At 38.2% G+C, this 27,750-nt stretch overlaps 2 protein-coding genes, 1 long non-coding RNA gene and 1 pseudogene across 3 annotated transcripts in view; 1 reads left to right on the top strand and 3 right to left on the bottom strand.

The window, feature by feature from the left end:
• Positions 1 to 2,989: 2,989 nt before the first annotated feature.
• On the bottom strand, positions 2,990 to 6,214 carry LOC147537469 (uncharacterized). Its single transcript, XR_015225934.1, has 2 exons — positions 6,086 to 6,214; positions 2,990 to 5,073 (listed from the first exon to the last, which is right to left on the bottom strand). It is a non-coding gene; the product is annotated as an uncharacterized LOC147537469 (long non-coding RNA).
• A 5,370-nt stretch (positions 6,215 to 11,584) lies between these two features.
• LOC147537468 (uncharacterized) lies at positions 11,585 to 12,584 on the top strand. Its single transcript, XM_086642783.1, has 2 exons — positions 11,585 to 11,604; positions 11,753 to 12,584. Exons 1-2 carry the CDS (start codon positions 11,585 to 11,587, stop codon positions 12,582 to 12,584), a joined length of 852 nt encoding a protein of 283 aa, XP_086498909.1.
• A 4,772-nt stretch (positions 12,585 to 17,356) lies between these two features.
• Positions 17,357 to 27,750, bottom strand: part of LOC147537466 (F-box/LRR-repeat protein At3g59190-like) — a 29,856-nt gene continuing 19,462 nt past the window's right edge. Inside the window, exon 11 of the mRNA XM_086642782.1 lies at positions 17,357 to 19,477. The gene's annotated coding sequence lies outside the window, so the exon portion shown is untranslated. The remainder of the gene's footprint in view (positions 19,478 to 27,750) is intronic.
• LOC147537467 (indole-3-acetic acid-amido synthetase GH3.5-like) lies at positions 17,530 to 19,462 on the bottom strand (annotated as a pseudogene).

Raw genomic sequence — 27,750 nt, 5'->3', positions numbered from 1 at the left:
AAATTACAAAGAGAAAATTACAGAGAGTATATTATTCATTTAATCCATCATTTATTTTATCTTCTCAATTCTTCTCCTGTTATTATATTAGAGAGATAAAACAGAGCAGGAAGAGAGAGATATTAAACAGTAGAAAGAGAAAGAGGAGTTTTGAGGAAGACGAGAAAATTGTTGAGAAAATAACTTTCCCATACAGAAAATATTTCCGAGAAGACGAGAAAATTATTTTCCTTAGGGGTGCGTTTGACTGCCATGCCGGAAATCAGCAAGAAAAGTTCTGTTCTTCTTCCATTTTCTCTCTTACTTTTTGTATTTACTTTAATCTCGTATTATGATTAGCTGAACATCTCATCTAGGGCTAGGATGAAATTCATGATTGATCTTTTAGAGACACATTATTGTTATGAGTTATCGGTTTTAAACGAAAACATCTCTCGGAATTAAGATAGTTCATTATCTGAAATTCTGAGTTATAAAAACATAGAGTTAGTCGGTTAAATTCGTGTAGCTAAAAGTGATTATTGGACGGATTCAAAAATCCTAGGCTTCTCCCCCATTTGATTTCATTTTTCTTAGTTGTTTTAGTATTTTATTTTTATCACCAAAAACAATTTCAAAACCAAAATCATGTTACTTGCAAGTCTTAGAATAGGTTTCACATAGTCCCTGCGGATCGACCCGGTCTTACCGGAATTATCACTTGACGCCCGTATACTTGCGGGTGGTGACCTATTTAGGATAACCTTTTTAGGCCCATCGAGCTTCGCCCAAACCATAAGGCCTAAAGCATTTAAGATCATTTCTTATTTGAAATGTAGCATTTAAGCTATATATTGACAAAGGAAACCCAAGATAAGGAAGAAAGAAAGTGACATACCTCAAGGAAGGTAGACGATAAACGTAGACTCTTCACATTACGTAGTACTTCAAAAAATGTCATCACACGTTGAGTGTATAATTATCTCTGTTGCACTAGGAGCTTGAAAAATTTGTCTGGACTTTCACCATATTTCTTTAGGGTTATTTTGCGAAAGGGTCGTACATAATTACAGGGTTTTGCGAAAGGGGAATGACCATTTATTATTTTGCAAAGGGGTCGTGGACTAGGATTGACCAGTTAAGCTTTAACACCGTTAAGTTTAACACCGTTTATTCTATCTACATTACTTAAAAATTTATGGTTATATTTAAGTAAACTTTATACAATTTTGACACTAATTCACGGAAGTAACAAATTAAGACATTCACTATTATTTTTCTAGATTTCTTAGCTACTTCAGAACTTGGGTAACTTTGAATTTCTTCTAAATTATTAGATCAAACAAAATGATCCCATTAAAATGGTTGATAAATTGGTCATTTTAGTGCACTAACAGTGCACTAATGTTGTGCGACTACATTATAGTCACGTCCAGTCCAATCATCTAAAGGGTTAAACAAGTTCTATCAATCGGCAACACCTCTTCATTATTCGGTGAAAATCAAAAGTTCGAAGAAATAAAAAGGGAAGAAGATGAACTAAATGAGTTGTTTTTTTTTTTAACAAATGTGAGATTAGACAAGTTTTATCAATAGATTTTAGCCATCTATGTGGAGGAATAGCGTCCATCGGATTTACTTGAGGTAACATCGTTACATCTACATAACGGCGTTAACTTTTCATATAATGTGAAGTTAAATATAACATTTATTTAACGGTCAATCCTAGTCCACGACCCCTTCACAAAATAATAAACAATCATGTCTCTTTCGCAAAACACGGTACTTATGTATGACCCTTTCGTAAAATAACTCATTTCTTTACTACCATGTTAATATCCGATGTTTTTACGCAATAAAGGTCTCCAAAAGAACAGTGTTGTGACAAATAATCTTTGCAAATGAAGGATCTGAGATTTGGAGTACATGATGCACCCGAAAAGGTTGCACACCCAAGCGGAGGTATCAAGTAGTAATCCGGCAAAGTCGGGATCGATCCAAGGATAGGAAGGTAGTTTGGATATCGAAAGGGTCTCGTTCGCCGGTCTAGATATCACTAACTAACTTAGGCTAAAGAGGAAAAGAATACAGATAAACGGGGGGGGGGGGGGGGTTTAGATTAAATGTGAAACAAAACAAGAAAACTAAACAATAAAAGTAAACGGGCGAGAGAGATTCGAGAGAAGAGTTCGGAGGAACAAGAGTCGGGAGATGGTAAGACTCGATTCGGGCAAACATCGATCGAGAGGGATACTTCGATCCACAAGATTGAAAGTGACAATTACTAATAATCTATTCACATGAAAATGCAATTAACTTCACCCACATTAACAATCCTAAGCATCATGTATCTAACTAAGCATAATCGATCAAACGTCACTAAGCATCGACTATCAAACTTATACACACTATCTAATGAATTGCAAATGAACAAATATGACACTAATAAGTATAATACGTCAAACTAAGTATAATCGATCAAAGGTTAGTAAGTATCGATTATCAAACTAAGTACGCATTATCAAACTTTGTGCCAATAGGCGATTAAGATCAAGGTTTCTAGTTTATAAAACTAGACGAAGTCAATTAAACTCACATGTAAACAAATAATAAGTCATTCATCACATTCAAATCATGCTTCAAGAGTATCCGAATACAAGAGTAAGGTGTCGAAGTCCGAGAATCCATAATGATAAATCTACAACTATGTATGGTCCAATCTAATGTTCATAAGTATAATCGATGTTCAACTCCTAAGGTGATGTCCATAAGCACTACGTATATCCGGGGATCATACTTAATCAAACAAATGTCATAATCGGTTAATCCCGAGTCAACGAAGGTGTTGTCTAGTCGCCTAACTATGTGAAGTGCATGACAAGACACATGAAATTATGACTTAGACTACGATCGATATCGAATACTTCGTTTCGTCTATTAACTATGCGAAGTGCTTGACAAGACACATGAAAATACGATCAAAACGATAATCGAAATAAATGAACATCAATTTATAATCAAAACATCAAATCATATTAAACATAATCACGAATTCATCACATTTCATCTCATATAATCGACACACTAAAGTTAGCTAAACATGGTGATTGAAAAAGAAATGGAAAGGAAATGATGAGAGAATCCCCCTTTTTCGATGTGGTTTGAGGCTAAGATCGTCGACAAATATGAGTCTTTAAGGTGCAGCCGATCTTCCCTTAGCAAATTCTGGGTTCCCCATAGCGACCATCATCATCTTCTCCATTTAGAACTCAACCTCCATTAAAGCTAAATCCTAGTTTTCTCTCTCTAGCAATCTTCAACCAAAATCAAATCAAACCACATGGGAAGCTAGCCAAGGATGAGGGGAACAAAAGCCCTAAAGTTTCGGGTCAAGAAGGTTGCCGGAGAACTCATAAAAGTCCGGCCAAAGTTGAGAAGAAATCCGGCCAAAAAATGGAGTTTACGGCTAAATGAGGTGTTGTCCGGCCTTGAGCTGCTAGAAGTCGCGTCCCCAAGGCCGTTCCGAGCTGCAGCCGCGACCTTAGCAAGCTTCCCGTGCATGATCTGTCCGTTCCGAGCGAAATCGGGGCTGCTCCCTTGCTGTCCCGCAGGTGCTGTTGTGCGTCCATGAAAGCTGCAGCAGCAGCTCCCGTGCATCCTTCCCGTGCCGGCCAGCTGCTGTTGCAGCTCTCCCGAGCAGCCCGAGCTGCTCCATGCATCCCGAGCTGCTGCCGTCCAAGCTTGGCCAGCCTTGAGCTTGGCCGACACTTCTCCTTCTCTTTACTCTCTCTCCTTCAAACTCTCAAAAGCCTAGAAGTTGATGAAGAACACCAACCCTAGGGGTGGGAACCGGGCGGGTATGGACGCCCACGGGTAGTGTTGCTTCGGGCTCGGGCGGATCGGGCAAACTTTGAAAACGACTATTAGGGTACTCGGGTGAAACGGGCGGGTAGTATTCAACTTCTCAATGCTCAAAGCCCGCCCAAGCCCAGTTAAAATCTCGGGTAAAGCGGGCTTCGGGCGAATGGGCATCGGGTGAATTAACTTAAACTAAGCAGAACTCCAACAAGATCAAACCCATGGCATAGTGCCTATGAAATGTTGGTAGTGGCTGCCTCCACCTTGCTGACGTTGCCTTTTAACTTCCTAGTGGAGGAGTTAGCTTTATAAAACTCTTACACTCTTTTCCAATCCAACGCGGGCGATGTGAGACAATGAATGCAACAATGAACTCTTCTGAAAGATCAAACCTTTAGCCCCACAATGACTGCTCAGTAAGAGAAAAACATGGGATTGTGGTTATTTAACCCAAGTCCCAACGCCAAATTTCCGTGCAGCTGATTGACCCCCAAATCTTATCCATCCAGTAAGGTATGAAAGGGGCTTTAGATACAGCTTGGTCCGGCGGGTAATGAAGACTCCGTCGGGCTTACCCGATATGTGTCGGGTGTGGGCGGGTGTGCAGGTAAGAGACTCAACCCGATCCCGCCCACCAATATTCAACGGGCCGGGCGGATGATGCCCGACACCGGGCGCGGGTGCCCATGGTCTTCAACGGGCTCGGGTGAACGCCTCGAATATCGGGTATCCGGGCATAATTCCCACCCCTAACCAACCCTAGCACCCTTTCTCTCTCTCCTTTTTCTTGCCTCCTTTTCCAAGGTAGAAGATGATGAATAGTGTCTTTGACCCCTTTCTCTAACTTCATTCAAACCCTAGACTTAGTCAAACTTGACTAAGTCTTTAGACCACAAATGGGTGCCCATAAAATCTCTACACAATTCTTCTTTTCTAAATATTTCTTGGGCTTGGACTTGGTTTGGGCTTTGATTTAAAACCAAGAGAGTGCCTCCATCCTTGTCTCTACATCTTCAAATTCTCACAAAGGACTAGAATACCCTCGGACTTCTTTCTTCCACATCTTCCCCGTCCGAACTCCGAATTGAATACCGTTTTCACTGTCGGACTCGTCATTGACTATACTTGTCATTTGATTTGCTTGAAGTCTTTCTTCTCTCATTTTTGGCACATGAAATGATAGTGATAATTCGCTCCTTTTATTCCGAATCACACGCTTAACTCCAAAATAAGTACCTAACATGAAAAACACATAAAATATTATTGATAACACTCAAAAAGGACTAATTAGTCTAAGTTAGGCTCTCCAAATGTGACATTTTCGTGTCACATCAGTGCACAACTTGATAGTATTGGGATTATTACGCAAAATCGGTTGTTCTTCTCGATTCTTTATTTCAAGATGCATAAGTTCAGGGGAAGAAATGTTGAAATTCCTATTACCATCTAGAATACCAGATTATATTAAAATCAAAGATTTGAGATGTGAAAGGCTTGAGAAGAATTTGTTAGTGATTGTTTCAACAATCAAAATTCAATTAAGCTTAAGATGTTCAAGTTGGGGTAAATTAAAAAGATTAGGTAAAATAATCTTTGAGTTTTATCCTCTTCCAAACACAAACCTAACTCCAATCTCGTCAACGATTTACATGTAAAGATACAACTAGGGAACTGAAAAGCATATTCATTAAGTAGTTCAATAGTTAAATCTTGAACATTACTTCTCAAAGCAACAAGGATCCATGTATAAAGGTAAACTCTAATTTTATTACAAGATGATTCTTGTGGAACAAAAGAAAACTTTTTAATGTCAGATTTTCCACGACGAACGAATACCCAGTTCACAAAATCTTCAAAGTCATTCTCAAATTCACATAAATTGAAAGTGGAAATAGAAGTCCAGAGATACCTCCATCTACTTCACAAGAGACTAGTTTGGACAACTTCAGACATATCAAGGAAGGACATGATATGATTAATTAGATTGTCAGGTAAGTTACTGAGTCTAACTAAATCTTTAGAATGTAATGATTTTCTTTCTCCCGTCGTGAACTAGGGTAACAAGAGATTGAACAAATTGCTTCTTTTGACGTAAGGAAAAGCAACTTAGAAAGATTTAACTTCAATTAATCAACAAAAAATGAGCAAAGTAATTAGGGATTTTGTTTCAAACACTGAAAACAACAAGAAATGAAAATTTCCATTATGACACACTCACAAATACACAACTAGAGAGAAAAAGGGAGACCTGATATGGAGGATAAACGTGTTAGTAATGGTAGAGACGGTAGTGTTTACTGCTGAATATCTGAAATCAGAGGTTCAAAAGACGAAGAACAAAGAGAATCGGGATGAAACCCTAAAGCTTCATGTTAGAGACTGTTAAGAACTAAGGATGAGTGAAAAAGTTGTTTTTGCTTTTTTTTTTTCTATATTTATCCAGAGGAACGTATGCCCAAAGATGTTAAAACGATATATTTTCCTACCAAGAATGGTATGTCCACTTTCTACAAAAAAAAAAAAAAATGGTATGTCCATCTTCTTTTTGGTGGCCAATACGACAATACGTGGACAACCAATTATTTTTATATGGACTACTATTTTTGGGTTCGGTGCTAGTCAACTATATTCGACTTAGTTGACTTTGATTTGAAAAGGGGACAACTCTACAAGGACTTGAATATTAACACTAATTAATGTGAGGATCATTAACAAATACAATACTTAAAATAAAAAACCCAAGTGTCATTCATTTTCATCTTGATTCATCATCTTCCTCTTTTTCTTCTTGTTAGTCTCAAAAAACAAAAACTACCCTAATAAGAGAATGAATCCCCATAAAAGTGTGAAAAACCCTATAATAATCGACCTTGACTACTGCTTCCCAGATCCCTTTGCAGAAGATCTCAAACCATACTCTCCTAAAAAGCACAGACATTAAAAAGTGAGGAGAGACTAGAGAGAGAGAGAGAGAGGTTCAAAAATTAAAAAAATAATAGGCATTAAGAGAGAGTACTGGTAGAACCTAACAAACCCAAGAAGGGTTTAAAGAGTACAAAGGAGGACCCTACGGTCCCTATAGAAAGGGAAGAAGTTCTTCGACCACCATCAAAGAAAGACTGGAGAGAGAAGGTATTGGTGGGGAGTTTCTGAGTAGAGAGAAAGAGAGGGAAGACTTGAAATAAAATTTCCAATTCTTAGAGGACATGACTGAAAAATCATAGAGTGATGTCCCCTTAAAAAATGTTGTCCGTGTATTTTTAATTTTTCTAGTTGTCCACATATTGACCACCTTCTTTTTTTCTCTAGTAAAAATCTTCGACCGAAAATTTTTCTGGCTAACCACCTTAACTAAGAAAAAGGAAGTTTCCTTCTTCTTCTTTATACTCTCCCGTCTCTCTCCGGTGAAGGGGAGGACCTCCACCGAAGGGGACTCCTCCCCTTTAATGGGGAGAGACGAGAAAGAAAGTAAAGAGAAGAAGGAATTTTTTTCTTGGTTAAGATCGCTAGCTGGAAATTGTCAGCTAGTGACCTATAACCAGAGAAAAAGGAACATGGGCATTACCTTCAAGACCACATTGCCTCGAACGTGACATTTTGCCAGAGAAGAAGGAACATGGGTATTGCCTTTAAGACCACATTGCCCCGAACCATTTGTGAGATTGTTTTTAACAGCTTTGGACATTGCGTGTAAGGTCTCCTGTATCTGAATGATATAATTGACTAGGTTTATTATCATTATCATTATCTCAAAATCTACATTAGGAGCCAATCGCTTGAACAAATGGTTCTACTCTGAACATCTAGAAGTCACGAATTCGATGCATGGTAGAAGTGAAATCCCTCATTTATTGACTTGTATAAATAAAGATTAAATATGCCGTGTTCAATTCGTAAGTTAAATATATAAAGCATTTCCAAGTCTCTTCTGATTTAGAGGGTGTTTCATTTTTTAGCACTTATAAGTGATATCACTTAATAAGTGCGATGCCGTTTGTTTTTATCACTTACAAGTGTAATGTCGTTTGTTTTTCATCACTTATAAGCGCTATAAAAATGTAATTGTCTATATTATCCTCGCATAAAATCTCTTAATTTTCTAACTTTGTTAATACATATTCACTCAAAAAATCAATCACATTCAATCAAAATTTCACATCATAAATTGATAAGGTAGATAAATTTCATGTCAGATAGAGTAATGTAAGAAACTATGCATAAACAATAATATTTGTACTATTAACTAGTTCATCTGCAATTTCGTTTCGAAGTTGGATCATTGTAGCTTGATCTTGAGGTCAAAATGTCAAAGAATGTGGCATTGGATCATATTAGTCAATGACAAAATTTATTCAATCTAAAGACAATCATGATCTTCAACAAAAAAAAAAAAAAGACAATCATGATGAAATCAACTACTTGTTTAGACTTAAGCTTTTTGGCTTTTAGGTGGTTTAATAGGGTAGGTCTTTTGTGTCTTGAAAATATTTTCCTCTCTCTAAACCTTTTTTTATCTCTCTAAAATTCTCTTCGCCAACTTCTAGTACTTTTCCACGTACACTTTTATGTCTTGGATTCAAATACATACGATTTTAGAGTTTTAATAGGTATTAGTAATTTTAAAACTTGTTTAGGTTTTTATGTCTTTTTAGCACTTAAAAAGTAAGTGAAAAAAATAAACTCCAAGTTGGAGCTTACTTGTTTGCACTTACTTTGGCACCACTTAGAAGTGATTTTCACTTATTAAGTGAAAAAACAAACGACCTAAAATTGCCGACCCACACTTATTAAGTCAAAATCACTTAATAAGTGCAAAAATCAAACACCCTCGCTTGATTTTTGCACTTATTAAGTGATTTTCACTTAATAAGTGTGGGTCGGCAATTTTAGGCCGTTTGTTTTTTCACTTAATAAGTGAAAATCACTTCTAAGTGGTGCCAAAGTAAGTGCAAACAAGTAAGCTCCAACTTGGAGCTTATTTTTTTTCACTTACTTTCTAAGTGCTAAGAAAGACATTTTTATCCACTCCGAATATTATAATTACTAATATAATTATAACTAAAAAAAAATCTTAAACAATTGATAAGTAAAAAATCTTTTCTAAGTGCTAAGAGTCCATACAAACATAACCGTCTAGATCCGTGGCAGACATTAGTCAGCTTAGCACCCAATAATGGTCTCCCTTGGGTAATAATAGGGGACTTGAACACCATTCTCCATCCGGAAGAAAAATGGGTGGTAGCCCTCACATTCCGGCCCATGTTAAAGGCATTAATAGCATTATCAATAAGTTAGGGGTCCGGGATGTGGGCTTCAGCGGCTATCCTTACACTTGGTCGAATAGGCAATTCTCAGGTAACCTAATTCGGGAGCGTCTGGATCGGGCTCTCACCAATGACAACTGGTTAATTGAATTCCCTGGTACTAATCTCAGTCATCTCCCCGGGGTAGGCTCTGACCATATCCCCATTCTGCTGACAACCACCCCGAAGCTGCGACTAGGACCAAAACCGTTTAAGTTCATCCGCACCTGGATGTCACATCCAGAGTGCAGCCAATTCATTCTTGAGAAATGGACTTTCAATCCTGCCCACATTCAACTGTCATTAAATCAGTTGGCGGGACACCTGTCAAGATGGAATAAAGAAGTCTTTGGGAATATAGACAACAAGATCAAGAATTTGACGACACAACTTCAAGGGCTCAGAGACCAAGACACAGTTCACAGAATCTCTAAGGAGCTGGAAGAAGCGTATAATCAACAGGAAAGCCTGTGGCGCGAAAAAGCAAGAATAGACAACATCCAACTAGGAGACAGAAATACTAAGTATTTTCATTCGAAAGCGATTCACAGAGGCCGGAAAAATCAAATCATGACTATCAAAAAGGAAGACAATACTTGGACCAATGATCACATCGAAATAGCTAGCATCTTTCAAACTAACCTTAAGGATATTTCTACCTCCAATGGATATATAGCGGAAAATAACATCATGAGCCTGTTTACAACCCAAATCACCGAAGCACAAAATTCTACAATGACAGCGACTCCATCAATAGAGGAAATCAAAAATGCGGTCTTTTCTCTTAAACCGCATGCAGCTCCAGGCCCTGATGGTTATCCACCGTTCTTCTACCAATCCAATTGGGAAACAGTCAGCAAGGACATCGAAGCAGTAGTCAGGAATTTCTTTAATTACAATTTTCTTCCTGAGGGAGCAAATCACACACACCTCTGTCTGATCCCCAAAACCAAGACCCCACAGCACACTGCGGACTACAGACCAATTAGCCTGCTGAACACCACCTACAAAATTATTGCCAAAGTCCTAGCTAACCGGTTCAAAAGCACGTTGCCCTCTCTGATATCCCCTTTTCAAGCGGCATATGTCCCAGGAAGACAAATTATGGATAACATCATCATCAGTCAAGAGCTAGCTCATTCTTTTAAAAAGACGCGAGGATCCAAGAGCTACTTTGGGCTCAAACTTGACATGTCTAAAGCCTTTGATCGTGTGGAATGGTCCTATCTTGAGCTTGTCATGTCCAGGTTGGGATTTGCGGAGTATTGGATCAAAATGATTCACTCCTGTATTGCCACATCCTCAATGGCGATCCTCATTAATGGGAGGCCGGGCCCGTCATTTAATGTCTCTCGAGGCATTAGACAAGGGGATCCCCTATCCCCCTTTCTCTTTACTCTGGTAATGGAGGGGTTGAGCAGACTGCTTGAGAGCTCCAACAATCCTACGGAATTCTTAGGCTTTCCTATTCCGAACTCCAATCTTTCCATCAAACATCTGTTGTTCGCTGACGACTGTATTATCTTTGGTAGAAATTCGATCGACAACATCAACACCCTAATGACCATCCTCGAGATCTTTGGCAAGAACTCGGGTCAAGTAATCAACTACTCCAAGTCCACCATCTTCTTCTCCAAAAACACCCACCCCAAGTTCAAACGCATGATCATTCGCACACTCAAAGTACACCAGTCCTCTAACTTAGACAAGTACTTAGGCACTCACCTTTTCATTGGAGCTAATAAAAAACAAGTCTTCTCCTCACTGATCTCTCAAATACAGTGTAAACTGTCGAAGTGGCATACAAATCTCCTCTCCCAAGCAGGCCGTTCGGTTGTGGTGTCCACCATAGCGGCGGCCGTTCCCCGATACCAAATGCAATGCTTTGCCATCCCAAAAGGTATAAGCAACCGCATCGAGGCCTTGCAAAGGTCTTTCTGGTGGGGAAAAGCTAAATCCATTCATACGATCAAATGGTCTCGTATCTGCAAACCCAGGAAAGAAGGAGGCCTAGGCTTCCGACTTCCTATCTTGGATAACCAAGCATTCCTCAGTAAATTAGTGTGGAGGGCCTTGAAAAACCCAGACACGCCCTGGGCGCTTATTCTAAAAAGTAAGTACTTCCCGAAGCAGCCTCAACCCAAAGCAGTCAACCAAACCCACTCCTGGTTATGGAAATCAATGTTCAAACAGTATCATCAGGTATCTCAGTTGATTTTCTGGGAGGTCCATAAAGGCACAAAGGTGAATATTTGGCGCGACTTCTGGATTCCTAACCACCCTCCACCAATAGAGAATAACCATAATAGCAAGCTGGAGACGGTATCTCAACTAATAAATAACAACCAATGGAACAAAAACATTATTATGCAAACATTTGAACCCAATATATGTAATGCTATTCTAGGAATTAACCTCCAAGAATCAAATGAGGATACGATAAGATGGACACTGACAAAAACAGGTAACTTCTCGATACGATCTATGTACCATTTCCTTCGACAAAAAAACCAAAACGACCAGGATACGGAAGTGATAAAATGGAATTTCATCTGGGACCTAAATACTATACCTCGTATTAAACTGTTCCTATGGAAATGCTGCACTAATAGCTTACCAGTAAGAGATAGAATTGGGAAATATATCGGAAACATCACGACATGTACATACTGTGACACACTAGAAACGTTATCACACATACTTCTGAAGTGTGATTATGCCAGACAAATATGGGGCCAATTCCATGTACACTCCGATAGGATTGACAACTTAGAGGAGTGGATCATTCAAGGGAAAGACTTAGAAAAAGAACAAATAATACTTTTTGCGAAAATTATCTACTTCATCTGGAAGGCAAGATGTGAAAAAATCTTTGCAGGAAGGGACCAATCACCAATGCAGGTTGTAGCAGTGATAAAAAACACAGCAGCAATGACGAAATCACTCCCAAATGCCAAACACAAGGATCTAGACCAGTCAGACTCAGGACCGGAAGGTAATTGTATAACAGTCAAGGTAGATGCATCTTTCACCACGGCCCAGGAAGCAGCAGGGTATGGCTGCGTATTGACCGAGGAAGGATCCAACACAGCAATGGCTCTAGCAGACCATATTAGGGGGCAAAATTCTGAGGAGTGTGAATGCCTGGCCATCCTCAGAGCAACGCAATGGATGAAACAACTTCGAATAAAACGGGTACTCATTCAAAGCGACAACCAGAATCTAATCAACTATCTTACTAGCAAACAAACAACGATTCATTGGCAGTCAGAGAAATATCTGGATGAAATTGGAAACCTCAAAAAGCAGTTTGACTACATAGCCTTCCGGCACATCGCGAGAGAAAATAACAAAGAGGCAGATAAGCTCGCCAAATGGGGTCGAATGAATTCAAAAAAGAAGATATGGGCGTCGATTTCTTGGGAGGAATTGGCTCGGTTGTAATTTCGTTTTTTCTTGTCCTTTCTTTCCTTTCTCTCTTGTCTTCTCAACAAAAAAAAAAAAAAAAAAAAAAGCTTTTCTCCTTCATCAATCACGGAACCACTCAAAACTCCATCATGCAACGTAAGTTATTTCTCCTTCATAATTTTTAATTATTTGAGGTTAATATTTTCAACTCAAAATATTCATAAATCGGTAATTCTCTTGTATCCAAACTCGTGAGCATAATGAATTAGTATAAAATGCTAATGTGTAAATACTTGAAGGTCAAAATAGACAATTTCTCATTTTTATAACATTAAGAATTAATATAAAAATAAAAATCAAGCACTTAGAAGTGATGGAAAACAAACGCCATAGCACTTACAAGTTGTAGTGGTCAAAAATCGTGTTGGGCCCACTTCGTCTAAAGGTCGCCTAGACCGAGCCTACTTCGAACAAATATCACTTGGGCCCGACCCACTTGCCTACTAGTTGGACACTCTCCAACGTGAAATTCGGCCAACTAAAGGTCCAAACAGCTCTAAGCCCTTGTGAACGTCCATCTAGACGAACAATAACCCATTAAAAGTAACAATACTCCAAGCACCCCTTGGTCGCCCTCAACCGAGCTTGCCGGTTACCGAGTCAACCTCAACTCCGGAGACCTCGCCACGTATTCATTTGACGAAGTCCCTCTAAAATCCCACGTCGCCTTAAGTATCGTTAGGCGATCTCAGACTACGAAGAGTCTAAAGTCGAGGCGGCGTAATCGTACGGTCAAATTGCTCTAGACGACAGATCGATGACTAGAATGAGTCTCCCTTAGGGCTCAGAGTCACCCTCAACCCCAAGTATTTCGGACGTGATAGACTCCACGAGTCCATCAGCCGCCTATAAATAGAAGGAGATTCAGACTCGAAAGGCATCGAATACCGACTAGAAAACTACTGAACACTCTTCTCTCTCTCATCTTTAGTATCTTCAGTGCTCTAGACGACGATAATCGACCTTCGAATTCCAGAAGACTTGAAGAGTAATCTTCTAGGGGATCACTCTACACGACGATATTATATCTTCAAGCTCCATCACTCTCGAAGTCCTTCTACAATCCTTGTTACATCACACTTCTCCATTATCCAGAATCTCCGATCGAGACGACCTTTCAACCTGCTCCAGGAGACCAATCCGACCAACTATCCCATAGAGTCGAAGCTCCGGCCACTCTACGAGTCGAGCCATCCTCCGACGATACAACACAGTGACACCCTCAACATTCAATCGACTTATATTTATTTCACTTATAGTTTGCTGACTTGACCGTCGGAGTGCCCTTGGCAAGACACCATCCCGGTGTCCCCAAGACTTCACAGTTTCTGCTCGTTTTTGTCTGTCTACAGGTCCAACCAGAACTTCATCCGTCTCGAGGTCTAGAGCCCAAGTTGTCGGTGGCCCACCAATCGACGATCTATTAATTGTGTGATTTTCTACCATCCACACAAGTGATATCACTTACTAAGTGATTATATTTAGTAAGTGGTAGCACTTATAAGTGCTAAAAAATCAGACACCCTCTTAGTTAATACGTTTTTTATTGCTACTTGTTCAAAATAAAAATATATTATGTATTTAGGAGATCAACCATACGAAGGACCACATGTTAGACGTTGAAAGAGTAGAGGAGATGTAGAAGGAGGGAGAACCGTTGTTGGAAGAGGGAATAACCAACTGGTTCAGGAAACATAAGGGTCTCAAGTGGCACTAGTATCTCAAGGTCTAAGAGTTAGAGGTAGAGGTATCAGTAATAATGCAAAAGCTAAGTTATCTAGGTAAATCTAACTTCTTTTGATTCTTTAAGTGGACAAATTAGTAGTATTTGATACTTTAGGTGGATGATTTTTACTTCTTTGCTCCTTTAAGAAACACTTGTTTATGGTTGATATTGTTTTTTAATACTATTTAGATACTTAAACAAGTTAAAAAACAAAGGAAGGAGAAGAATAGATAAAGTTGTTTATTTAATCTTACAAGTAAATTTATGGTTTCTTGTTGTTAATCTTCTTTTCTTTACTGATTTATTCTTGAATCTATTTCTAACTTGAGAAGAAATTCTTCATCTTCTTCAATCTTGATAACTCTGATTTGAGATTTCTACTTAATAAAACTCTGATGTCGTCCTCTTTATTCTTTTTTATTTCAAAAAGCATTAGACTTGTACAATGATGCTTTACTGTTTAAAGTAGTCTGATTTCTAGGAGTCTACTCTTCTTTTTAAGAGACAAGTCCATGTCACTTTTTCAAACTACAGTCTTCAAAGTTACTTTTTCATGAGACAATTAATTTAGCACATTACCCCACCCAAGTAGGGCTGGGAAAACGGTCCGGGACCCCGGGGTCCGGCCCGTTCGGCCCGGACCGTTAGGAACCGGTGACCGCGTTCTACCCGAGCCGGGCTTACCCGGCCCGATGGCTCGGGCTTATTGGGCCGGGACTCGGACAGGGACTCTAATCCGAGTCCCGGCCCGATAAACCCGCCCGATACCCGAGCCCGACGGTGAGCCCGATACCCGAGCCCGATACCCGAGCCCGATACCCTACCATCTCTTATAAAAACCCTAACAGAAACCCTAAAAATAAAAACCTAATCACTCTCTCTCTGCATCTCTTTCTCTCCGCCTCTCTCTCTCTCTATCTCTTAACTCAAAACATAAACCTAAATCATGCCTCCCTCTCTCTAATCGGTTACAACAATGGATGCTACTTAGTGTCTTAGTGAAGTTATTACTCCGTTATACCTCGTTATACATCGTTATACTTCGTTGATGTTTGTATATATCTTCCATCTACAACAATGGATACCATGTAATTTTTTATTTTCTTCGTCGCCATTAACCTAAAGAGATGAAGTGTTAGCACCGAGTTCTTCTATGTTCTTGATGTTCTTGTAGAGAAGTATTTGATTTATATTTTTTTGTTTCTTTCTCTATCCTTGTTCTTTGTAAAGCTCATATGTTATCTTTTGTTAAATCTATTAGTGATATTAACAGATCTGAAGAAATCATGAATAGATCTGTTTATATCACTAATAGATTTGTTATATTTAGGTTTTATTTTGTTCTTTTTTGATGATATTATATTATGGATGTATTTAGTTAAATAGTATATCAAGTTTTGAAAAGAAAACCCTAAAATTTACAGAGTTGGTTCTTTCATTCGTGTTCATTTTAGATTTGCAAAGTTAGAAATTAGGGTTTTGGTTTGAAGAGATAAGTGAGAGAAGAAGGTAAAGTGGAAATTAGGGTTCATTTTAGAAATTAGGGTTTTGGTTAGAAATTAGGGTTCATTTTAGATTTACACATACAGAATCAAGTTCTAGAGAGAGAGAAAGTTAAAAATCCGAGCCCGTCCGGCCCGAGCCCGTTGGAACCCGCTCGGGCTGGCGGGCTCGGACGGGCTTCGGACACTTAAAACATGAGATTCGTCCGGCCCGATCCGCCCGACTCCCTACCTCGGGCTCGGCTTGTACGAGCCCGATCCGCCCGAGCCCGGAACTTTGAAGCCCGAGCCCGTCCGAGCCCGTCCGATTCCCACCCCTACACCCAAGTATTTAATGTACAACAAAATTAATTTGACTTTGTATACTTTTGAAACCAGATTTCAGTATTACCTCTTTTCATTGATACTTCTTTGATTTTAAGCTATTACAAGTTTATAATAAATGAAAATTCATATCAAACCTATATAAATATATGGATGCACATATAATAAATAATATATATATATATATATATATATTTATATGTAAATAGAAATAAATCTTACGATTTTTGATTTGAATTTATGATACGATTCATAAAATCGAAAAACGATTCGACTTGATAACATTGGCAACAAGGATCCATGTATAAAGATAAAACTTAATTCGATTACAAGGTAATTCTTGCGAAACAAAACAAAACTTATTTATGTCACAATTTTCACGACGAACCATAAACTGCATCAGTTTGCTTTTTGTCCACAACGGGTATCACCAGATTGTTTATAGACCACCCCTTTTCAATATCTTCTTTTGTTTTTGGTATCAGTATATAGAGAGGAGATTTGGAGACTAACCTGACAAAAAACTCAGAAATGGGCTGTTGACAGAGGATTGGTGAAGTATAGCCATTAGCAACCCGTCGATATCGAATTGGATATCTTCTTGAAAGTCCGAGGATTTGTATGGCTAAGGAGTCCATGTTTTTGCAGATACTTGATGTTGGCCTTAGTAAATAGGATGTCAGAAAGAACTTGTCTCTGAACTTGATCAACATCCGTAGTGATTTCTTCAATGAATTGAAGTGTTATCTTATCCTTCTCAGCTATGCTAGTTTCCTGTTCCAAGTTCTTCATCTTGTTGACCTCAAGTCTTCTTCAAGTTCTTAAACATCATTCTAAGAGTAATTAGCTTTATCAGCTGACGCAAATCATAACCACCAGAGATTCTTTAGATTAAATATAATTAATTAGGAGTATATTAGAAACTAGTAACTTATGATTAGACATGGCACATGTTAAAGTTGGAAGGAGCTCTAAAGATGTTACTAGTTCATAGGAGTGCCATGTAAAAGACTTTCGGTTTTCTGTCATATTTTGGTCGACCGACGAATATGAACATTTCATGCTAGCAACCCATGTCTTGCTTCACTCAATTGGTTTAATTTTGTTTCTTTGCTTCATCCAAATTTCGAACAACCACATTAACAAAAGCGCAATTTCCACAAATTCCTTATTAATGTGTATCAAATGACTGCATATGAAACATCAACTATTTTTAATGGACCCAAATTAAACCATAAACAATCACTCGAACAAGTTGAGATCACGAGTGAAATAAAAATAAAAAAACAGTTTGAAATCTGACTCAAGTCATTTCAGACTTCGAGTTAGATTTCAAGTCTGACTTAGAGAAAAAAAAAGTAATTATGGATTAAACCCAGCACAAGTGAACTTCAGAGATTTCAGCTAAGTCTTGATTGTGCCACTTTTTATGACCAGGAGTGTATTTTGGGCACTTTGAGCTAAAGTGATTAGAAATAGTTCCAGAGTTTAGAAGCTCAAGAAGGGGACCAGATTTCAAGCATCTTGGAGTCTTGTACTGGCTCGGTGCGACACTTCTACTGATTGCATACTCCATCAGCTTGTTAAAAGTTCCAGTTTCGACTACCTTTATCTCCAATGGCCCGATCGACCCAACACCACGAAATTGACGCTAAACACTATTGAGGCAGTCTTCAATTGTGTTACAACATTCCTCAAATGTTAATTGGGGAATCTTGATGGGCTTAACACTAGTAGTATTGCGACTCCGAAGCTCCCAATAGAATACATAATGGCCTGGTGTAGTTGATGTGTCCGCAAAAGTGGTATCGTCCTCTAGAGTTATATCAAGCGGTGTGAGATGTTTAATGGAATTATTCACAGCATTTCGCAAATCCAACTAGTTGGTCTTTTCAATATCAATGCTCAAAATTGCGTTCTTTCTGCACATGAAGTTGAATTGGGGAATCTTATTCTTGAACCCTGATACCCAGAGCAATTCTCCAACTCTGTAACGATAAAGTCCTGCATAAGTGGTGATAACAACCTCATATTCTTGACCTAGCTTAACATCCACAAGATCGACAAATTCTTGTTGTAGATTCGTATCCTTAATGTCCTTGTTACTCTTCTCTATTGGCAAAACCTCGAAGTAGGCCATGGTAGGGATGAAGGTGAAGGCTATTTTGCTTGGCTTACACAAGGGGTTGAGATTTATACGGAGACAACACTCAGAAGACATATAAGTTTTGGTGACTATAGGTAGGCCATTACTGTAATAATCAAGTGTTGGAATATATTGAGACATACTACCGCTCGCTATAACGTCAATGTACTTAGCATTAGGCCATAACCTTGATATGATACCTTCCCATGAGTCTTTACCACACTCACTCTTGATGAGATCGGCAAGTTTAGGAGCGGGTGCAAGGATTTTCAACACTGATTCTCGGACAGAAGGGTCGGTGATTTTGTGGTGAATTGCTCCAGTCTGAATGCCATTGCAAAGAAGGGTCCAATGTTTCACTACGAACCTTATCACTTGAACAAAATTAGAAGCAAAAGGAGATCCGACTCGAAGAACTTGGTTGTTTCGGAAAAGCCCACAAAGCAACTGAGAGTACATACTTTCATAAGAATCTTCACAAAGAATGGTTTCAAGTGGACAAGTGAAAGGATTAAACTAGGTCATGATCTCCTTCATCATTGAGCTCTTGTATAGGGCAGTTGAAAACCAATGAGCTATTAGTCATCCAGGAGTCCTTGATTGAGGCTTCACAAACATAAACTGCATAACCTTGCATTTCTCTAAGTCAGGAATATATTGGTTCATTACAAGCATCAAGAGGTTAAGAATAGACCAACCCCTTGCAATATCTCCTTTGGTTTTTTGTATCAGTTTGTTCTCTCCGCCCGAGGTCCCCGAAGGCCTGAACTATAGAAAGAGAGAGGACGACTATTTAGCATTGTAGTCTAAAAAGTAATAAAAGAGGCTACAAAAGTTAACCTACACCAGACTTAACAAAGCATCAGTGAAAAAGTCTATCAAGAGAGAGGGTCGACTCGAAAATGAAAACCGTTAATTCGTGTAGGTCTAGAGAGAGAGGGTCTAGAGTAGATTTGATATCTTCATAAGTGATGACTGGGATCACCTTCTTGAAGGTCTCAAGATCTGTATGTCCATGGACTTCATTTCTCTGCAAATATTCGACATCGGAATTAGCAGATAGGATTTCAGAAAGGACTTGTTTCTGAACATGATCAGCATCAGTAGTCACTTGTTCAATGTATTGAAGAGCTTTCTTTTGCATTTCAGCTAGCATAGTTTCTTGCTCTGACTACAAGATCCCATCTGAAACAGAAACCCATTTGAATGGAGCTCATTCTGAACCATCAATTCCTCCTCCTACAAGATCATGCCACAGACACAGTTGTGGAGGTGGTAGAGATTGTTGTTGTCGTATCCTCCGTAGTTTTCTCAAAAGCTTGTTCAATACAATCTTCCCATATATGTTTTTCGGAATTATTGGTGTAGTTGTATGGTTAGTTGTTCGTCCATCGGAAGTGAAGTTCAATGTTACTGATGTTATGCTTACTCAATTCAATCTCACTGATGATAATATGCTCCATTATAATTTCTCACTAGGTATGAGTATAACAAACCCAAGTAAGAGAGTTGGATTTTATTATGATCAAATTGAAGCTACAACTTTTTACAATGATCAAAGATTTGCTTCAATTTTTTTAAAACCATTTTATCAAGATCATAAGAATACAACTACCCTTGGTGCCGAATTTCAAGGGCAGAATATTATACCTTCTTCACTTAGAGAATTTAATAATCGAAAAAGAGATGGAGGATACAACATTGATATTAAAATGTACCTTGGGGTTAGGCTCAAATTTAGTCGTATTAAGATTAAGTACAAGCGCACGATAATCTGTGATTTGGATGTTCCATCAAAGTCAGACCACCACCGCCACTGGAGTCAGACCACCTCCACTACCGTCTCAGCATAACACCAAAGCACATACCACATACCACATATCACAAGTCTGAAATATATGTGCTCTTTTTCAGCCATTTCAGACTTCGGCCCAATTCATCCCAATTTTCAGATTTTTTTTAATTTGAAAACAAACATCTGAAATCTGAATTGGAACCCAATTTAGATTTCAGATCTGAAAAAATAAAAAAAAAACAAACAACACCTACCTCCTACAAGATCCCATCTGAAACAGAAACCCATTTGAATGGAGCTCATTCTGAACCATCAATTCCTCCTCCTACAAGATCATGCCACAGACACAGTTGTGGAGGTGGTAGAGATTGTTGTTGTCGTATCCTCCGTAGTTTTCTCAAAAGCTTGTTCAATACAATCTTCCCATATATGTTTTGCGGAATTATTGGTGTAGTTGTATGGTTAGTTGTTCGTCCATCGGAAGTGAAGTTCAATGTTACTGATGTTATGCTTACTCAATTCAATCTCACTGATGATAATATGCTCCATTATAATTTCTCACTAGGTATGAGTATAACAAACCCAAGTAAGAGAGTTGGATTTTATTATGATCAAATTGAAGCTACAACTTTTTACAATGATCAAAGATTTGCTTCAATTTTTTTAAAACCATTTTATCAAGATCATAAGAATACAACTACCCTTGGTGCCGAATTTCAAGGGCAGAATATTATACCTTCTTCACTTAGAGAATTTAATAATCGAAAAAGAGATGGAGGATACAACATTGATATTAAAATGTACCTTGGGGTTAGGCTCAAATTTACTCGTATTAAGATTAAGTACAAGCGCACGATAATCTGTGATTTGGATGTTCCATCTAAGTCAGACCACCACCGCCACTGGAGTCAGACCACCTCCACTACCGTCTCAGCATAACACCAAAGCACATACCACATACCACATATCACAAGTCTGAAATATATGTGCTCTTTTTCAGCCATTTCAGACTTCGGCCCAATTCATCCCAATTTTCAGATTTTTTTTAATTTGAAAACAAACATCTGAAATCTGAACTGGAACCCAATTTAGATTTCAGATCTGAAAAAATAAAAAAAAAACAAACAGCACCTACCTCCTACAAGATCCCATCTGAAACAGAAACCCATTTGAATGGAGCTCATTCTGAACCATCAATTCCTCCTCCTACAAGATCATGCCACAGACACAGTTGTGGAGGTGGTAGAGATTGTTGTTGTCGTATCCTCCGTAGTTTTCTCAAAAGCTTGTTCAATACAATCTTCCCATATATGTTTTTCGGAATTATTGGTGTAGTTGTATGGTTAGTTGTTCGTCCATCGGAAGTGAAGTTCAATGTTACTGATGTTATGCTTACTCAATTCAATCTCACTGATGATAATATGCTCCATTATAATTTCTCACTAGGTATGAGTATAACAAACCCAAGTAAGAGAGTTGGATTTTATTATGATCAAATTGAAGCTACAACTTTTTACAATGATCAAAGATTTGCTTCAATTTTTTTAAAACCATTTTATCAAGATCATAAGAATACAACTACCCTTGGTGCCGAATTTCAAGGGCAGAATATTATACCTTCTTCACTTAGAGAATTTAATAATCGAAAAAGAGATGGGGGATACAACATTGATATTAAAATGTACCTTGGGGTTAGGCTCAAAGTTAGTCGTATTAAGATTAAGTACAAGCGCACGATAATCTGTGATTTGGATGTTCCATCTAAGTCAGACCACCACCGCCACTGGAGTCAGACCACCTCCACTACCGTCTCAGCATAACACCAAAGCACATACCACATACCACATATCACAAGTCTGAAATATATGTGCTCTTTTTCAGCCATTTCAGACTTCGGTCCAATTCATCCCAATTTTCAGATTTTTTTTAATTTGAAAACAAACATCTGAAATCTGAATTGGAACCCAATTTAGATTTCAGATCTGAAAAAAAAAAAAAAAAACAAACAGCACCTACCTCCTACAAGATCCCATCTGAAACAGAAACCCATTTGAATGGAGCTCATTCTGAACCATCAATTCCTCCTCCTACAAGATCATGCCACAGACACAGTTGTGGAGGTGGTAGAGATTGTTGTTGTCGTATCCTCCGTAGTTTTCTCAAAAGCTTCTTCAATACGATCTTCCCATATATGGTTTTCAGAATTATTGGTGTAGTTGTCTGGTTAGTTGTTCGTCCATCAGAAGTGAAGTTCAATGTTACTGATGTTATGCTTACTCAATTCAATCTCACTGATGATAATATGCTCCATTATAATTTCTCACTAGGTATGAGTATAACAAACCCAAGTAAGAGAGTTGGATTTTATTATAATCAAATTGAAGCTACAACTTTTTACAATGATCAAAGATTTGCTTCAATTTTTTTAAAACCATTTTATCAAGATCATAAGAATACAACTACCCTTGGTGCCGAATTTCAAGGGCAGAATATTATACCTTCTTCACTTAGAGAATTTAATAATCGAAAAAGAGATGGGGGATACAACATTGATATTAAAATGTACCTTGGGGTTAGGCTCAAAGTTAGTCGTATTAAGATTAAGTACAAGCGCACGATAATCTGTGATTTGGATGTTCCATCTAAGTCAGACCACCACCGCCACTGGAGTCAGACCACCTCCACTACCGTCTCAGCATAACACCAAAGCACATACCACATACCACAGATCACAAGTCTGAAATATATGTGCTCTTTTTCAGCCATTTCAGACTTCGGCCCAATTCATCCCAATTTTCAGATTTTTTTTAATTTGAAAACAAACATCTGAAATCTGAATTGGAACCCAATTTAGATTTCAGATCTGAAAAAATAAAAAAAAACAAACAGCACCTACCTCCTACAAGATCCCATCTGAAACAGAAACCCATTTGAATGGAGCTCATTCTGAACCATCAATTCCTCCTCCTACAAGATCATGCCACAGACACAGTTGTGGAGGTGGTAGAGATTGTTGTTGTCGTATCCTCCGTAGTTTTCTCAAAAGCTTGTTCAATACGATCTTCCCATATATGGTTTTCGGAATTATTGGTGTAGTTGTCTGGTTAGTTGTTCGTCCATCGGAAGTGAAGTTCAATGTTACTGATGTTATGCTTACTCAATTCAATCTCACTGATGATAATATGCTCCATTATAATTTCTCACTAGGTATGAGTATAACAAACCCAAGTAAGAGAGTTGGATTTTATTATGATCAAATTGAAGCTACAACTTTTTACAATGATCAAAGATTTGCTTCAATTTTTTTAAAACCATTTTATCAAGATCATAAGAATACAACTACCCTTGGTGCCGAATTTCAAGGGCAGAATATTATACCTTCTTCACTTAGAGAATTTAATAATCGAAAAAGAGATGGGGGATACAACATTGATATTAAAATGTACCTTGGGGTTAGGCTCAAAGTTAGTCGTATTAAGATTAAGTACAAGCGCACGATAATCTGTGATTTGGATGTTCCATCTAAGTCAGACCACCACCGCCACTGGAGTCAGACCACCGCCGCAACTGGAGTCAGACCACCTCCACTACCGTCTCAGCATAACACCAAAGCACATACCACATACCACAGATCACAAGTCTGAAATATATGTGCTCTTTTTCAGCCATTTCAGACTTCGGCCCAATTCATCCCAATTTTCAGATTTTTTTTAATTTGAAAACAAACATCTGAAATCTGAATTGGAACCCAATTTAGATTTCAGATCTGAAAAAAAAAAAAAAAAACAAACAGCACTTACCTCCTACAAGATCCCATCTGAAACAGAAACCCATTTGAATGGAGCTCATTCTGAACCATCAATTCCTCCTCCTACAAGATCATACCACAGACACAGTTGTGGAGGTGGTAGAGATTGTTGTTGTCGTATCCTCCGTAGTTTTCTCAAAAGCTTCTTCAATACGATCTTCCCATATATGGTTTTCGGAATTATTGGTGTAGTTGTCTGGTTAGTTGTTCGTCCATCGGAAGTGAAGTTCAATGTTACTGATGTTATGCTTACTCAATTCAATCTCACTGATGATAATATGCTCCATTATAATTTCTCACTAGGTATGAGTATAACAAACCCAAGTAAGAGAGTTGGATTTTATTATGATCAAATTGAAGCTACAACTTTTTACAATGATCAAAGATTTGCTTCAATTTTTTTAAAACCATTTTATCAAGATCATAAGAATACAACTACCCTTGGTGCCGAATTTCAAGGGCAGAATATTATACCTTCTTCACTTAGAGAATTTAATAATCGAAAAAGAGATGGGGGATACAACATTGATATTAAAATGTACCTTGGGGTTAAGCTCAAAGTTAGTCGTATTAAGATTAAGTACAAGCGCACGATAATCTGTGATTTGGATGTTCCATCTAAGTCAGACCACCACCGCCACTGGAGTCAGACCACCTCCACTACCGTCTCAGCATAACACCAAAGCACATACCACATACCACATATCACAAGTCTGAAATATATGTGCTCTTTTTCAGCCATTTCAGACTTCGGCCCAATTCATCCCAATTTTCAGATTTTTTTTAATTTGAAAACAAACATCTGAAATCTGAATTGGAACCCAATTTAGATTTCAGATCTGAAAAAAAAAAACAAAAAAACAAACAGCACCTACCTCCTACAAGATCCCATCTGAAACAGAAACCCATTTGAATGGAGCTCATTCTGAACCATCAATTCCTCCTCCTACAAGATCATGCCACAGACACAGTTGTGGAGGTGGTAGAGATTGTTGTTGTCGTATCCTCCGTAGTTTTCTCAAAAGCTTCTTCAATACGATCTTCCCATATATGGTTTTCGGAATTATTGGTGTAGTTGTCTGGTTAGTTGTTCGTCCATCGGAAGTGAAGTTCAATGTTACTGATGTTATGCTTACTCAATTCAATCTCACTGATGATAATATGCTCCATTATAATTTCTCACTAGGTATGAGTATAACAAATCCAAGTAAGAGAGTTGGATTTTATTATGATCAAATTGAAGCTACAACTTTTTACAATGATCAAAGATTTGCTTCTATTTTTTTAAAACCATTTTATCAAGATCATAAGAATACAACTACCCTTGGTGCCGAATTTCAAGGGCAGAATATTATACCTTCTTCACTTAGAGAATTTAATAATCGAAAAAGAGATGGAGGATACAACATTGATATTAAAATGTACCTTGGGGTTAGGCTCAAATTTAGTCGTATTAAGATTAAGTACAAGCGCACGATAATCTGTGATTTGGATGTTCCATCTAAGTCAGACCACCACCGCCACTGGAGTCAGACCACCACCGCCACTGGAGTCAGACCACCTCCACTACCGTCTCAGCATAACACCAAAGCACATACCACATACCACATATCACAAGTCTGAAATATATGTGCTCTTTTTCAGCCATTTCAGACTTCGGTCCAATTCATCCCAATTTTCAGATTTTTTTTAATTTGAAAACAAACATCTGAAATCTGAATTGGAACCCAATTTACATTTCAGATCTGAAAAAAAAAAAAAAAAAACAAACAGCACCTACCTCCTACAAGATCCCATCTGAAACAGAAACCCATTTGAATGGAGCTCATTCTGAACCATCAATTCCTCCTCCTACAAGATCATGCCACAGACACAGTTGTGGAGGTGGTAGAGATTGTTGTTGTCGTATCCTCCGTAGTTTTCTCAAAAGCTTCTTCAATACGATCTTCCCATATATGGTTTTCAGAATTATTGGTGTAGTTGTCTGGTTAGTTGTTCGTCCATCAGAAGTGAAGTTCAATGTTACTGATGTTATGCTTACTCAATTCAATCTCACTGATGATAATATGCTCCATTATAATTTCTCACTAGGTATGAGTATAACAAACCCAAGTAAGAGAGTTGGATTTTATTATGATCAAATTGAAGCTACAACTTTTTACAATGATCAAAGATTTGCTTCAATTTTTTTAAAACCATTTTATCAAGATCATAAGAATACAACTACCCTTGGTGCCGAATTTCAAGGGCAGAATATTATACCTTCTTCACTTAGAGAATTTAATAATCGAAAAAGAGATGGGGGATACAACATTGATATTAAAATGTACCTTGGGGTTAGGCTCAAAGTTAGTCGTATTAAGATTAAGTACAAGCGCACGATAATCTGTGATTTGGATGTTCCATCTAAGTCAGACCACCACCGCCACTGGAGTCAGACCACCTCCACTACCGTCTCAGCATAACACCAAAGCACATACCACATACCACAGATCACAAGTCTGAAATATATGTGCTCTTTTTCAGCCATTTCAGACTTCGGCCCAATTCATCCCAATTTTCAGATTTTTTTTAATTTGAAAACAAACATCTGAAATCTGAATTGGAACCCAATTTAGATTTCAGATCTGAAAAAATAAAAAAAAACAAACAGCACCTACCTCCTACAAGATCCCATCTGAAACAGAAACCCATTTGAATGGAGCTCATTATGAACCATCAATTCCTCCTCCTACAAGATCATGCCACAGACACAGTTGTGGAGGTGGTAGAGATTGTTGTTGTCGTATCCTCCGTAGTTTTCTCAAAAGCTTGTTCAATACGATCTTCCCATATATGGTTTTCGGAATTATTGGTGTAGTTGTCTGGTTAGTTGTTCGTCCATCGGAAGTGAAGTTCAATGTTACTGATGTTATGCTTACTCAATTCAATCTCACTGATGATAATATGCTCCATTATAATTTCTCACTAGGTATGAGTATAACAAACCCAAGTAAGAGAGTTGGATTTTATTATGATCAAATTGAAGCTACAACTTTTTACAATGATCAAAGATTTGCTTCAATTTTTTTAAAACCATTTTATCAAGATCATAAGAATACAACTACCCTTGGTGCCGAATTTCAAGGGTAGAATATTATACCTTCTTCACTTAGAGAATTTAATAATCGAAAAAGAGATGGGGGATACAACATTGATATTAAAATGTACCTTGGGGTTAGGCTCAAAGTTAGTCGTATTAAGATTAAGTACAAGCGCACGATAATCTGTGATTTGGATGTTCCATCTAAGTCAGACCACCACCGCCACTGGAGTCAGACCACCACCGCCACTGGAGTCAGACCACCACCGCCACTGGAGTCAGACCACCTCCACTACCGTCTCAGCATAACACCAAAGCACATACCACATACCACAGATCACAAGTCTGAAATATATGTGCTCTTTTTCAGCCATTTCAGACTTCGGCCCAATTCATCCCAATTTTCAGATTTTTTTTAATTTGAAAACAAACATCTGAAATCTGAATTGGAACCCAATTTAGATTTCAGATCTGAAAAAAAAAAAAAAACAAACAGCACCTACCTCCTACAAGATCCCATCTGAAACAGAAACCCATTTGAATGGAGCTCATTCTGAACCATCAATTCCTCCTCCTACAAGATCATGCCACAGACACAGTTGTGGAGGTGGTAGAGATTGTTGTTGTCGTATCCTCCGTAGTTTTCTCAAAAGCTTCTTCAATACGATCTTCCCATATATGGTTTTCGGAATTATTGGTGTAGTTGTCTGGTTAGTTGTTCGTCCATCGGAAGTGAAGTTCAATGTTACTGATGTTATG

Source organism: Eschscholzia californica, unplaced genomic scaffold (genome assembly GCF_041429995.1).
Source record: "Eschscholzia californica isolate CP2 unplaced genomic scaffold, dmEscCali1.0.p SCAF_5, whole genome shotgun sequence".
Taxonomy (NCBI): domain Eukaryota; kingdom Viridiplantae; phylum Streptophyta; class Magnoliopsida; order Ranunculales; family Papaveraceae; genus Eschscholzia; species Eschscholzia californica.
The sequence above is the reverse complement of the archived record's forward strand: the minus strand, read 5'-3'. Positions and strand labels throughout refer to the sequence as shown.

Excerpts from the sequence above, each read along its gene's own strand:
- LOC147537468 (XM_086642783.1), top strand. The coding sequence starts at position 11,585 with ATGGACACTGACAAAAACAG. Across the intron at positions 11,605-11,752 it reads ATGGACACTGACAAAAACAG|CTTACCAGTAAGAGATAGAA; the intron begins GTAACTTCTCGA and ends CTGCACTAATAG.